The sequence below is a fragment of the Falco punctatus genome (assembly GCF_963210335.1).
Source record: "Falco punctatus genome assembly, chromosome: 4".
In the NCBI taxonomy this organism is placed as follows: Eukaryota; Metazoa; Chordata; class Aves; order Falconiformes; family Falconidae; genus Falco; species Falco punctatus.
The window spans coordinates 14,162,840-14,177,903 of record NC_137583.1 but is presented as its reverse complement, the minus strand read 5'-3'; the positions used below and the strand labels follow the sequence as shown (position 1 = coordinate 14,177,903).

The window sequence follows — 15,064 nt, the reverse complement described above, 5'->3', positions numbered from 1 at the left end:
CCCCGTGGTTCCGCTGTAACACCCCCCGGCCCAGCACAGTGGTCCGGGCCAGCGGAGGCTCGGCCCCGCCCGGCGGAAGTGACGTCCCGCGGAGGCCGGTGCTTCCGGCGTGCAGGCAGTGGCGGCCCGGCAGGAGGAGCCCGGAGCGCCGCTCCCTGCCTCCCCTGCCCGCCGCCCGGCCGCGCTCCGCGGCGCCCGGTAAGTGCGGGGAGCTGGACTGCGCTGCGGCGGGCGTGAGGCGGCGGGGGCCTCCTGGTGGGCTCCCGGTGGAGCGGCCTGCGCCGCGGTGCGGGGGAGCCGGGGGCGCCCGGTGAGCACCGCCGCCTGCCGCGCCCGCGTCCCTCAGCGGGAGGCGGCGGGGGCCCGGGCGGCGCGGTAGGGCCTGGGGTGGGGCGAGCCCGACGTGAGGGACGCGGTGCCGCTTGCCCGTAGCTTCGGCTCGGTTTAGCGCCCGGCAGCGCTCCGCTCCGCCCCGGGGCCGAGCTGGGGCTGCCCCGGGGAGAAGCCGCAGCCCGTGAGCTCTCAGGCCGGCGGTGGGCACAGGCTGCGAGTGAGCTGTGCTGGGGCTCCCTCCTCGCCCCGCTGCCCTTCCGGCTCTTCCTCCACAGCTTCCTTCTCTCCCAGTTTTCCTGGGCTTTCCTCCTACAAGTACGCAGTGTTCTGTCGGTGCGGGCGAGTACAGGATTTAGTCTGGCACGTGTTACAAAAGAAATGAACCCGAGGTAATTTAAATGGTCTGGGTCCATTTCTGCTCAAGACCAGGTACCATGGAAGGAAGGCTTGTGTAGGTATATGTAAAATAACTTGTTTAAAGTGATGATAGATTTAAAAAAGACAGGAATGAAATGGGTTAGATGAGTTGGGAAGGACCAGGCAGTCGTGATAGTATGAACAAAGCCTGGGAGGTGGGAGGAGAGCATGCATGTTCACGGGGGATGTGTGATAGGGCTGCAAGGAGGTCTCTGCAGAGTCATCTGTGGTGAAAAGAATGGGGGATGTTCTAGTTTTTCACTCTTGGGATGAAAAAATCCTGTCTAAAAACTCAATGGAGAAGGAAACAGCAAAGCTGCATGTCTGAAGAAGCAATTGGGGATGATCCATGAATTAAAGGTTTGAGTAACGTGGACAAAGGTGTGATTAACATTGATAGCCAGCGTGGAGTTGAGATTGTAGATTGTTCCAGAGGAAAGAGAGAGTGTTAGCCCATTTAAAGTTTACATGGATAAGTAGTTCAGGAGGGGCAGACTTGAGGAGTTGCACTTAAGGAATTAACAATAAAGAGGTGAAGGAAGAAAAAGCCATCACAAATAGCTGTGAAATATCAACAGAAAAAGAAGAGGAGCATCCTCCAAAAGACTTAGGAAAATCCCACAGAGGTGGATGCAGAGGGCAAAGAATCAGAAAGGAATGATGTAGTGGGACAAGATATGAGGTGGGATCGCGTAATGTATTGTGTCTGATGGTAGTGGAGTCGGAGAGAAACCGATGGTGGCATATTTGAAGACCTTTTGTTTCAAAAGACCTTGCCAAGAAGAATTGTGTTGCAAAGCAGGAGTCAGCAAGTGGGCATCTCTGTTGGAGCTGATAGGCAGTGGGGTGTAGGGGTGGGTGTGTTTACAAGTTCCTGCAAGGAGGCTGGAGGAAGAGAGGGTATTAAATCATGTTAGTGAAGATGAGGGAGTATCTTGGATGAAGGTGGGTAGGAAAGCAATCTAAATATGGTTTAAATTTTTACACTGATTTGGGGGGATTGCAGTAATTATTTAATCTAAACGCTCTTTGCTTTTTTGACCCTCTTTTTTGAGCTTAACGTCTTTGTCTTAAAAACTAGTGCTATCAAATATTAGCTGTGTCTTAATTTGTATTCAGAGAGCTTGTGATTTGATCAGCGTTAGGCTGAGCGTTAGGTGAGGTGAGTTCTGTTCCTTGTTCTCCTAGTACCCTGCTTTGCTTTGTCCACAGAGCTTGTGCCTTAGCCTTCCTCTCTTCACACATGTCCGTGTGACATTCATTTATGCTGGAGGTGAGTTCTTTCCTAGGACATTGTGACAGGAGTCACAAAAGTCGTCCAGTCTGCAGACTGTTTTCTGCTTGATATATCCCATTTACCCGTGCAAACAGTTCTTCTGTTTGTTCAGATAAATGTGTTAGTGGCACTCTTCCCCAGTGACTGGTGTGTAACTGCTGAGGTAGCGGGTAGGCCTGTTATTCTACTTAGATACCTGTAAACATCTCATTGCTTGGATGGGACACGCTATGTGTTGAGATTACAAATGGACCTAGTGTTTTGGGATTTTTTTCTGTCTCTAGCACATGGGATGATCTGAGTGAGTTTGAGACGTTTCCTGACTGGTGAGACTTGCTCAGGCTTTGTGATGCTCAGAGGTTGGCTGAACAAAGCTGTTGCGTGCTGGGCTATTGATATCTGTGTAGGAATGCTCACAGTGGGTTTGGATTCTCAAGTAAGTTAGTCCTTTAACATAAGGTTTAACAGGTAGAGATCCATTACTACTTTCATGCAAGAGGTCAGTGTTGATACAGATTAAGCCCAGAACTGAATCATTAGCTCTAAGCAGGGTAGTGGGAGGGACAACGTATGTTTGCTTTGCATGTGTCAAATCAAATTTCACACCTGTCTCCTTCCAATATGGAGAGACGGTGCCTCTGCTCCTCTGAAGTTCTATGGGAAGCCATGCTATAAGGTATTTGTGTGCTACTTATGTTGTGGATAGCTAAGGAATCAAGAGGCAAATGAAAGGGATGGAGACCAGAATTCGGGGATAATATAATTAGCTGCTAGCCTTCATCCTCTCTCACTGGAGATTTGTATCTGCTGAAATGACTGCAGCCCCTCAAATTAATTGTACATTACATCTCTTCCTGGTTATTCTGTGCTGCCTGGTCAGGTTACTGGAAACAGAAAACAAACGTGTTGAGGAAAAAAAATGAAAATTTATGTTTGAAATTTCCTGTGCTCTAAAGTAAAGATTCTCAAAGCTCGCTTATGGTTTCCCCAGCAGCTACAAATTGTGATACTATGGGAATATATTTGAGTAACAGAGCTAACAACATAGTAATGCAAAATGCAAACATGTATGAAAACCACAATACCTCCTGCTGCTTGTGGAAAATACAGTTTTGGTCTTATGTATATATTTTGTATGTAAAATTTGGTTGCAGCATTGTTTTAAGCCTTTTGTATTTAACATATTCTCTCTTGAACCTAAGTAATTCAGGTAAATGGAAATTTATAACTAAATATGAGATGACCATAATTCAAGGTTTGTATGTGCTCTACTGCTGGACCTCTTGGAACTCTAATTCCTGTGGTTTAGTTACACAAGCAGAAGGTTTCTAGTTCAGATAAGTCAAATATGTGAAATTTCCAGTACCAGTGAGAATATAAAAGAGAAGTTGACTGTCCTGATTCTTGTGCTGTCAACACTTGAGCATAGATTTCTACATTCAGAAGATAATAAGTGTATATTGAGAAGGTAACTAAATGAGAGAATGAGTTTTATTTCCCACCTCAGATGTAAGGCCACGTTATATCCAGTAGAACCTATTTAAAGGGATTAACTAATTTCACCAGTTCTTTTGAGATGGTATCGAAGACTGTTGAATTGGGTGTATGTGAGAGATCTGTTTCCTTATCTTATTTTCCAAAGTCCCATTTAATGCCTGTGGATCTGGAGCAGTATGGAATTGTACAGGGTATCACAGGTTGCCTTTCTAGCTACAATGGTCATAGTTAAGGGGTTTGTATTTTTTCCTGTTGATGCAATGAATATGATGCTTTTCTGCAGCACTTCAGGCTGTTGGTAGAATCTTAAAGTTATGAATTTAGTTGTATCTCTGAAAAGATCTATAGTGAAGGTTATGCAGCCACTTTCCAAATGTCAAAACTTTGTCTTGGGGCCCATACTGGGGGCTAGGGTGCAATGTAATAAGCTGGTCTCTGAGGTTTTAGACCTCACCTGTGAGAGCAGCCTTGGCTTTGCAGGCGCAAGAGTCGCGTTGAATCCAGGGACCTGCACAGCAGAATCTTCTTTAGCTGGGCCATTGGGTTGGTCCATTCCTGGCTGTTTGATCACCTGTGTGATGTTAACATGGCCTCTCTTACAACTTCTTAGGCAACAGAAAAAAATGTTTTTCCCCCCTTAGGAGACAGAGCTCAGATGAAATCAAAAGAACGATAAAAGTTTGGAGGAGAAAAAGAAGCTGCAATTGCTTTCCTGGTCTGCAGTTTAACAGGGCATTAAGATGTCCGTGGACATGAACAGCCAGGGCTCTGACAGCAATGAAGAGGATTATGACCCTGATTGCGAGGAGGAGGAAGAGGATGAGGATCCTGGGGATATTGAGGATTATTATGATGGGGTAGCTAACGACGTGGAGCAGCAGGGAGCAGATGCCTTTGATCCAGAGGAATATCAGTTCACCTGCCTGACTTACAAGGAGTCGGAGAGCACTCTGAATGAACACATGGCCAGCTTGGCTGCCACATTAAAGGTGAGGAAAGGTTTCTGCATTAACACAGGTGTAAAATAAGTCTGTGGTTGAAAAGGCAAATGCTCAGTATACAGTTTGAAATAAAAGCTGTGGTGGTATTACTGTTGGGGGGGGTGGAGGAATGTTGTTGCAGGTTCCTGGTTCAAAACTGACTCAAAGGTTTACAATTGCTGCATACTGGTTCTGGAGCCTGAGAAATCTTCCTTACTGAATGTTGATTCTTACAATTATTATTTTTTTTACAGAGCTGAGCTTCATGGCCAAAATTCCTGAGTTACAACTCTTTGCATTAATACAATGCAAAGAGGATATATAGAAAAGAAACAAACCAAATCATAAATGGTGCAGATTAGTACACCTGTGTTTGAGAAGATAACTGACAGATAGGAAGACATGCTGAAACTCTGTAATTCTAACAAAAACACCTTTCTTTGTTGGTTCTGAGAGAATAATCGTAGACTTTCAAAGATAGGTCAGCTGTCATGTCAGGTATTAACCCTACTGTTGCAGTGACAGCAATTAAAGTACAATGAACTTGCCAGCTCTTGTGACTAATTCATCACAGAAGAGTTGTGCTCTGAGTCAGCTCTGTGGTGTTATGCTCAATAAGACTTTCATGAAGTTTTCTTTCTCTTTGTGCAACTGATTACTGTAGTGCAGACTAGTGATAGGAGGAGGTTCCCTCTGCCTTGTCAGTGTGCTTGGGTCCCAGTGCAGGTCAGAGGAGAGCAGAGTTTTCTAAGCTCAAGATGTTGACACTGGGTTGAAATTACCAATGCATCTACTTTGGAAGTGCTTGTTCTTCTCTGGAACAGCCCCTGAAAGCAGGACAGGTGACAGGGGCATATAAAAAAGTTGTGTTGGATAGGTTTTGATTCCTGTTCAATCTCAATCAAACCTGATTTTAAAAAAGTGAGGGATCTCTTGATCCTTACTTGCACGTCAGCATCCTATAGAAACCATGTAACCATAAAGCCTGAGAAATATGAAGCCTATAAAAATAGGCTCTAAAGTGCACCCATATTTCTTGCTACATCTCTAGCTGATTCTGCCATCTGTTGTGCTTGTTCCCAGCATTCACCACCGCAGAAAATGAAGTTTTACTTTCTTGACTGTAAGTTTTTAAGTTTCTCACGACTTCAAAACTAGTGTCTGTGATTTTCTTCAAAATGTACAGTTCAAGCTCTGAATGCCTGCTGTTCCCTACAGATTGTCAGAAAAGGGAGGCAAAAGGTAAGAACGAATGAGAATAGTTGGTCAGGACTTTTGATCCAGCTGCCAGTTGCTCTTGGTTCTTAGCGATTAAGTAAAGGTTTAGAATGGCTTTTCAGCTCCTTACTGTTGGCCTTCAAAAAGGTGACCCTTGCCATATTGTTCTCTTGAATTAAATTAACCAAAGCAATGTTTTATTTAGTCTTTAAAATCAGGCTTCCAAAGCTAAAATAAATTTTCCAAGAATTCTGAAGGTTTCATTGAGCAAATATTGTAATTGCCCAGATAATACCAACCTGCTAGCTTGAATCTTACCCCAAATATGACCCAAGGAGAGAACAGTTTAGATTCCTTTTATATCAAGAATATACCTGCACATATGGAAAACTGTGAACTTGTAAGCCACACAAAGACTTCAGCTCTTGAAGTGCCACATTAACTCTCTGTTCACTAGGAACAGTGGTGCAAGAATTGTACTTTTCTTGGAAATCTGTTGTGTGTCTGCAGCATGTGCTTTTTGTTTCCTGGCATACTTTCTTATAATACTCCAGCAACTGTTTCTTCCTTTCCCTCTCTTCCCCCAAGGAAACTTGTGATTTTGTTACTTTTCTGAGACAAGCTGAACTGGAAAGAATTTGTGTGAATTAGCAAACATAGAAAAGAAGGAAATTGAATATAACATGTTGAACTGTCTGTTAACCATTATTTTCCATCGACTTAATGAGTATGAGTGAACACAAGGGCAGACTTTTCTAAGAACTTCTTTCCTATAATTTGCTTGAGCTCCAAACTTTTTTATTCTTTTGAAGGCTACCTTTCATAATTTCTTAGGGTGTTTTGGATAGTGGTGATTGTTCTTTTTGCAGCATACTAGTTCACTTTGTGGATTTTATCTCCTTTACCTTGTGATAGCTAGTGGTAATGTAGTGCTTTTCAGCATTACTCATTGAAGGCAGAGTGGTTGCCCCTGACAGGGAAAGATGATGGTAAATTAAGACTGTCTTCAGGAGGTACAATGTTGAAGGCAATGCATGACATGGTATCTGAACAATTTGCTGTCACAAGAAATCAATAGACTAATACAATTCCCTAAAGCAAAGAAAAAATGAATGCAATAAAAGGGCTCAAAGCTGTGTTTGAATGTTCTGGCACTGTATATTGTCATTAGGTGATTCACTTTCTGAAGGTGAAATTGGGGGGGTGTATTGAGCATGTTTTTTCTCTGTGACATACTGTCTACATACCTTTAAGACCAGAAACAGGTATTCAGGCCTTTATGTCTTCGTGCTTGCAATTTGTGCTATTAACATAGCAATCTAAATAAATAGGATTTTATTTGCCCATTATTTGTCTGCTCATTAACCCTCAACATTTGTTTTTTAAACTCCTTTGTTCAGCTATTTCAGGCTGATTGTTGAATTCTTATTGTCTTAAAAGCATTGAGGTAAAGGGTAATCTGCCTTGGGAACCCTCTTGGCTACCTTTTTTCATTCCCCACGAGTTACAGCTGACCTTGTTCTCAGTCCTACTGAAGCTAAACAGACAACTGAACAAACCTTGCATTGGCTGCCTAACACCAAGTCAGGTGCAAGCGCCCTGCATATGTTTAAAAGTTTGAACGCAACACCAAAAGATAGTCTCTTCAACAAGAAGCTTGAGTTTTTTTCTACTCTAATTAGAGACAAAAATCAATAAAAAATTTATGTCTGATAAAAGCATGAAATCCAGCATGTTAGGTGGATGTATGCCCTCGTATTGTCTTACTGTCATAGGAAGCTTTTACCTTGAATTCTTCTGACTTGCTTTTTATCAGATGGGGAATTCTGAATAGAAAAATTAGGACAAACAAGGTAGCAGTAGATACAACCAGCTGTGCTGTGTGGCAGGCCTGTAACTACAGTGGTGGTTATCCCATTGCCATATGGCAGCTAGAGAGACTTTGTAAGCGGTACTCCAAAAGTTCCTCCTCATTTTGGTTTTTGTAAGAACTGTGAGTAGGTCCTTGCTTTCCAAGAAAAAGAAGAGGAAATGTTTGCTCCTTGCCATTAATCTCAAGGTCTGTTTGTGGAGGGTTCAGTTAATACCCTGACTAAAATTAGGACAGGCTATCTCTGTTGAAACATGCCAGAAGAAAATATCAGACTAGTATCCAGAACTGTGATTCTCTGACCAAAAGGCCTGTAAGTTGAAGCAGATCACTTAATTCCTCAAAAGGTCACTTCACCAACATTCGATGCTTAAGGACAACACTCGTGAAAGCAGAATGGCATGTATTGCCTGCAGACCAGCAAAGAAATTTACAACAGTTCTTTTTAAAAAGCAGATATAATTATAAAACCCAGTATCTTTCAAAAATAAGGAACTAAAATTGTTTAGTAATAAGTTTGTGTTCAAGATAACTGTCAGTTGTCATTGAGTGATTGTGGGTCCTGTAGTGGCAGTATCAGTACGTGCATGCAAACAGTATGATACTCAATGGTTGTACAAAGTTGACCCTGTCACTGGCAAGCAATTAAGTGTGTGATGATGTCATATTGGGTTTTATTTGTGAATGGCACTTCCTGGCTCTGCTGAGGGTCTCCATACAAGTCTGAAATATCTGTGGTATTCCAAATAACTGGCAATAGTTTCTCTGTTTCAGTGATGAGATGGATCTTTCTAGGTTTTACCAATTCTTTTTTTTCAAGTGGTGATATAAAGCACCAGATAAAATAATTGCAATTACAATTTATGAAAAAAATGTTACCTTGACTTTAGGTCTCTTTAGAAGCTGATTGTCAGTCACGGGGAAGCTAAGGTATTTCTGCACTTAAAAGGTAACAAGGAAAGGTAGTCTTGTTGATTTACAGCAATTGATACTAACGTATTCTTTCCTCTAAAACCAAAGCAGTTTTAAAACTGAAGAACTTACAATTTTTAGTTGACTAATGTGAGGCTGATATCTACCAGACAGCAAAAAGCTTACTTCCCTTGCTCCTTGAAATAACAGCTGATGTGGTTTTTTTAGCCCTGTCCCTGGAAGAATAAAACTTGGTAGATGCAAAAAGTATTTGATGTCATGACATAGTTCTGAGTCTGTTAATCCGTGTTGTCACTACTGATCTTTCAGAAGTAAACCTGTTTTTGAAATATTCACCTTATTGACGTCACAACTTTTATTGTGACCAAATGAGTATTTGCTCATAAAAACACAGCCCTCTTAAACTGCTCCACACACTCAAATTGCGCTGACACAGAACAGTTAGTTTGTAGAGCTGCTTGGTAAATGCTGGCAGCAGTCCTTTTCAAATACCATCTTTAGCAGATCCAGAGTCATGTGCGTGGAGATTGGCAGCCTGTGTGAGCAGCTCTACCCGAAGGAACTGGCGCTTGCAGAATGCCAGTTCAGTGGGACCGCAAAAAGTCTATAAAGAGCCAGATGTGAAGACACTGGCACGTGTGCCTCCCTGTATCACTGTGCAAGCTGTGAGCAAGTATGTGGGGTGCTTATTTGAACAAACCTGCAGTGTTGCATAGTCATTCTTTTTGATGCCATAATGACTTCGTGAAACTTACGCAACATAAAATGGCAGTTGCAAAAGACTAGCTGTACCGAAGTACCTGAAGTACAGAAAGGGTGTTAAAGCCCTTTGAAATACTAAAATGCACGTACATAAGAACAGAGTTTGAAAAATTTATGTTCGGAGTTAATGTCCATAAGAACCAACACTGATAAATATTAGTATATATTAGTAAATATTTAAATATTTATTATAAATGGTAGATGCTGGTAGGCAAATTTGACTTCTCTACAGAGCCCCTATGGTTCTGTTTGGCAATGATAACACACTATTTCAAAGTACCTGTAAACCCTAGATTAGTCAGGACATGCAGGTTTATATCTGTACTGTGGTCTGTGGTTTAATATCAAGCCAACATTATGTGGGGCATCCAGTCTGACATTACAGCCCTTAGGAGCACACGTTTGAGACATACCTTTGTCCTTTACCCACTTTTTGTTCTCAAACAGAAAGATCCTGGAAGTTCTGCTATACAAAAACTGTGGTGTTGTCTACCAGATTCACAGTGCCTGTACTGTAGTAGTATGTTAAACATCAAAAGGACATGAATATGTCCATAACTGTCTTCAGTGTATGTTTTATTTTGGCTTCTAAAGGTGTCTTGTTTGGTTTATTTTTTTCTTTCTTTTTTTTTAAAAAAAAAAAGTGTAGCAAGTTTTCCTAGAGTTCTGGTCAGCAAGATAAGAGAGCTGGCTGGAGAGCCCAGACCTTGCAACCTTGTGACAACTTCATGAAGTCATTTGAGGAGAGAAATCAGTTTTGTTACTTATTGCCCAGGACTGCTGAAATTCTCAACTTGATTGGAAAAATGAGCCACAAATGTGGAGGGTGATAATAGCCCACACATTTCTTTGTGATTCATGCTTTGAGTGTATCTTACAGCCAGTATGACTTTGCAGTGAGCAAAAAAAAAAAAAAAATCTGTTCGCAGCTGTTGATGAGTCTGATCTTGGTGGGAGGTAGAGGCAAGCACAAGTCATTAAAAATGCGAAAACAATCTTTCAGTAACTGTTTCATGTTGCAAACTTACAGCTGGACAGCATGATCACAGAGGCGGCGTGAAGCAGCTGAAGTGCGTTGCCAAATTTGTGTGCTGTGCCTGTTAATGATGGCACAGCACAAATAAGCTACATTGTGCACTATGAAACACCAACAAAGCAGATGTTCCTCCTCTTCATCTTTTTATAACAAAAGAAAAATGCCCTTAGAAGCTGGAATTGTCAAGTAAAGGACTGTTATTTGGGACTGAACAGGGATTACTCGCTAAAAGTTACCTAAGCCCTGCGATCTGCATGTGCATGCTGCTGTGGCTGTGTGCATGCATCAGTGCTTTCTTTTTTTTTTTTTTTTTCTGCCCTGTGTCCTGAACTGTTGGTCAGGGTTGTGTGGATTCAAGTTATTACCTGCCCTTTGCCTCCTCCCTATGCATCCTCCACATCCTCCTTTCTGCCAACCAGAAGGAATTGTCCACTGCTCTCGTGTTTCGCTGGGAAAACACCTAGGCAGGGGACGAGTTGAGTGCAGCAGTGGGGGTGTTGCTGGGGGGCTTTGGCAGTGCATGGGAGACAGTGCAGCATGCACTGGGTGCTGATGCTCTCAGGCACTGTGTTACGTTGGAAAGAATAGCTGCCATGAGTACAGCTGGGGAGTCTCCAGTGTTATATCCGTGTGCTGTCTTACGGCTTTCTTACTGCGTTTCTTTCGCTCTAAATCTTTCAAGAAGGAATGTCTTAGCTATTTTGTAATAATGCCTTCTGGTATACCATCTTGCTTAAGTCTTTTTTTTTTTTTTTTTTTTTTTTTTTTTTAATTTATTTCTGAATCTTCTCAGGAAACTAGCCTAACAGCTTGAGAAATACGTATATTGAGATTTCCTAGCTGAGTCCTACTGATCCTGTTTGTTGGCAGCTGCAGCTGAAATTGGTGCTGTCCTGTGTAGGAGAGTGAATGGATTAAAGCAATGTGTAAGTGTGGAGAAAGAGTTAGAATTTAACTCGGGATCCCCTTTCTTCAGTCTGTGGCCAACTAGGTTGTGCACTGAGGGTTTCACGAACCATGTGTGTAACACTGGCAGTATTTGTCATTCCCAAACTGCACACTGGCTCCTAAATATGCTTCTAATCTTGCAGACTGACACCAGGTCTCTGCATGCCAGGCAGTGAGTGACAGGGTACAGATTAAAACTCTGTGATGAAGCAGAGCTCGTGTAGTGCTGTTTATCAGGACCTTTCTGTGGTATCAGGACTGCAGCTACAGACTCCAAATTGCGTTTCTTTCCTGGTTCAGCCTGTAGCCTGTAATCATGAAAGGGCCTGAAATGTCAGACAAATCGTAAGCAATACTGTGGGCTTTTTCTCACCTTCTTTTATGCTTGACTGAACCCAGGATATAAAATTAGGGTATATGATTTTGTTGAAACTGTGGGTTTTTTCCTAATAAGTGAAACTAATTTGAATTCAGGTTTGAAAATGGCCTTCTAATGCTCAGAAACCTGTAATAGATGCAGTGGCCTTTGTTGCAAGACTTCGAACACTTGGGGTGTTTATGGCAGGTGATGTTGATCACAGCTCAAGCCCTTGCAACCTCTTGAGTTTTCTACCAGGACTGTATATTGTAAGTCTGTTTAAGAGGTAGATCTAAGCCAAGGGGGAAATATGGTCAAAAAAAAGCTTTTGGTTGCCCTTTTATTTCTTCTTAATTCCTAATATTTTTGCACTTTTCTGAGAAAAATCCTCCAGTAAAAACAGGGCAGTCAAATAGTTTTTCCAGTGGGGCATGAAGGGAGTCAGATCTACTTTCAACAAGGGAAATGAGTGTGAAATAGTGGGGGTTTTCCATTTGTGGGTCACTTTCTTTACCTCTGTGTCCTTAAGTAAAATATGTCTGAAGGTATTTTCTTCATCAGAATTATTCTATACAAATTATGGTTTCTTTCTAAGGTGTTATGCTACCACCAACTCAATTCAATCTCTATTTTGCCCATAGTTGGTCACCAACAGCAACAGTTTCAGAGGCTTTTGTTCTGTGGGTTTTTTTACTGTTGTAAAGAATGTAAGAGTGTGTTTTTAGAAGTTTTGATGCAGTACACAAACTAGTATCATCCCAGGTTCATCCTTTCCTTGTAGAACTAACAAAAGCTATTCATGGATTAAAATAAATGCTTCTCAATATTAATTCTATTTGCTTAAATCTATTTGGAAAAGAAAAAACCAACTTTGCTTAGGGGAAAGAAGAGAAATGGAAGCTGTATTTCTTTATGCTCATCTTGATGTTTATGTTCATCTGATGAGCCAGACATTTCAGTGCAACCCTGATCTAACAGAAATTATCAGCTTGGTGCAAATCCACAGGATATTAGCTCCAACTAGATCGTAGTATCTCCAACTCATTCTGCATTGAATGTCTTTGAGAATCATGTGATAATTCTTGTTTTAAACTCCTGATACTGTATCTCTGCAAAAGTGAGGACTGAAACACACCTCCAAAAAATAGGCTATCCCTTGGAGAAAAGTGAAATGAACTCATGAGATATGCATGTGACATAAATATGCATGAGCAATTTCTGTAGAATATAAGCTCTACAAAAGACAGTGCTTTTTTAGCTTTTAGGAAACATTTCTGTCTGAATTAGCAGCTGTCAAAGTGGCATGGTTGAAAACATTTTCTGCTGTAGAGAGATGAAGCTTCAGCTCTTCAATTTAGCTTATCCAGGGAAGCAAGTTGAGACGTAGTTGTCTTACAGCTCTATAAACCCAGCAAGGTACCTGCAGAACTTCTTTGCAAATTCTTTTGATACTGTCTTGTCCTAAAGTGTGCCAGACTCTCACACTTCAGAAATGTGAGAATTTTGCTTATATTGGAGAATAAAGAACCCAGGAGATAAGGGGAGATATAAATAATAAGAAAAAAATAATACTGTGTTCTGTTCCAGAAAATGAATCGATGTGTGTTTAGTGTGATGGCAAATCTTTGTTCTGCTTTCAGAATCTAATTTTGCCCAGCATTATGTAAATTGTTTGGACGACTTTTACAACTCCTGTAGAGTCTTTCCCTTATGCAGAGCAGCTTCCCCTCGGCACCCTTCCTGCGTGCACAGGCACTGTGCCCCTTTTCCAGTGCAGTGACAAACATTAGCATTTGGTGCCTGTTTCTGGCAATCAGCAGCCTTCTATCACTGGTAAGTCAGAGTTAAGCTAATGGAGGTTTCAAAGAGGCTTCTGAGGTGACCAGACTCCTGTTTTAAGGTGAATCTGGACATTGCAGACTGGTTGAGATCCTCTCTCTTCAGTTTTTCTGCTCCATCGTAGAGAAAGAAGCCTGGTCTTAAGTTTGAAATTTTCCAAGTTCAGATTTGGACTGAGCTCATCTTTGGTCTTAACGTTTCAAGCTGACATTTAGAAAATAGGGAAATGAGAATGAGGGAAAGAAATTTTGAAGCATGACTAGTTTCAGCTTTCATCTTCTAAACTAATAAATCTAATCACAGCTAGAAGAGTTCTGGAGAAGTCAAGCTATTGAGAAACATCGGCACAGTCCATCAGTTGTAGACAAGAACTAAAATAGACGTGCATCATTTAGAATACGCATTTCCTTCTGCACTGTGGTCTGTAGAATTATTTTACTGAAATGACCTGCTGCCAGCAAGACACCAAGTGGGCTATCTTACTATCTCTTTTGGCTCTGAAACATGAATAAGAAAGTTTAAACAAAGCTGACAATTTATCGAAGGCATCTTTTTTTATCTATTTTGTGTGTGAGACAAAGCATTATTGTTTCTGAATTACCTAAGATTCTTGTGGCACCCAGTTACTAATAGGGGACTGAATCAGAGCTCTTTCTGAGATGTTTTATAAGTTTGAGATCTTTCAGTGTGTGAAACTTCTGACTGTCCAGGAAATGCTGGATTGGGCAGTGTGCCTGCACTGCAGCCAAGGCTTATTTCCTAAGCTGCAAGGCTGCAGTGGGTGGGTATGGAGGGGGCATCAATGTCTTCTAACTGAATAGTTCAGCTAGCACTATCAGCTTCTGTATGTTGCTTCTCCAGTACTGTAATTAATTATGTACATATGTACCAAACTTCTCATTGCAGTGGTATGGTTTTTGTCCTTAGCATGTTTTGACTGCTGCTTGCAAAGAAACACTTCAATGATTCTGGGGTATTATTGTGGAAGAACCGGCTGACTTGGTACAATCATTCACTCATGAATGTACAATCATTGAAGAGGCTGGGGAGCGCTGCTAATCAATAGAAGCAGACGTTTTTAAACACTTTTCTTCTCATGCTTGTTCTCTTGAATCTCTCCAGTAGTGTTGGCCCCTGATGGTATTCACGTTTGCCTTCTGAATTACCAGCCTTGCTGTTGGTGAGCAGGATTTAGGCTGTAACATGGTGAGACTCTGCTCAGCAGGCACAGCCTCAGCCTCATCAGTTATCTACTTCTCTCCCATCCCTCTTTCTTACAGTTTGAATGTTATCTATCTTTCATGTGTAAGAACTAGTACTTCCACGCCAAGCAGACTGTGGGTGTGTTGCTGCAACTGCCTGACTCTGGGACTTCTTTTTTGCAAGATCACATGCACTCCAGTCAGGTAGTATCAAAAACTTTTCTGCTTCAGGGCTTTTCTGAAAGTGGACTCATGTCATGGACCTGGGTTTATGAACAGAAAATTTTATTCTTGGGTGCTTTTATAATGAAAAGTAATAGAATTAGCACTGCAACTGATCCAGTCAGTGTTTGCAGTTGGAGAAAAATAGGAATGGTCACAGCAACTTTATTATT

General features: G+C 41.7%; 1 protein-coding gene across 3 annotated transcripts in view; it reads left to right on the top strand.

Moving 5' to 3' along the window:
* The first annotated feature begins 51 nt into the window (after window positions 1–51).
* Window positions 52–15,064, top strand: part of ARIH2 (ariadne RBR E3 ubiquitin protein ligase 2) — a 31,550-nt gene continuing 16,537 nt past the window's right edge. The window contains exons 1-2 of one of the 3 annotated variants that reach the window (XR_013927846.1): window positions 52–198; window positions 4,165–4,512. Coding sequence is in view for 1 of the 3 variants with exons in the window: in XM_080385666.1 (XP_080241792.1) it covers window positions 4,264–4,512 (249 nt within the window). In the remaining 2 variants the exon portion in view is untranslated. The remainder of the gene's footprint in view (window positions 199–4,164; window positions 4,513–15,064) is intronic. The other 2 variants (XM_080385666.1, XM_080385667.1) reach the window with 2 other exon arrangements.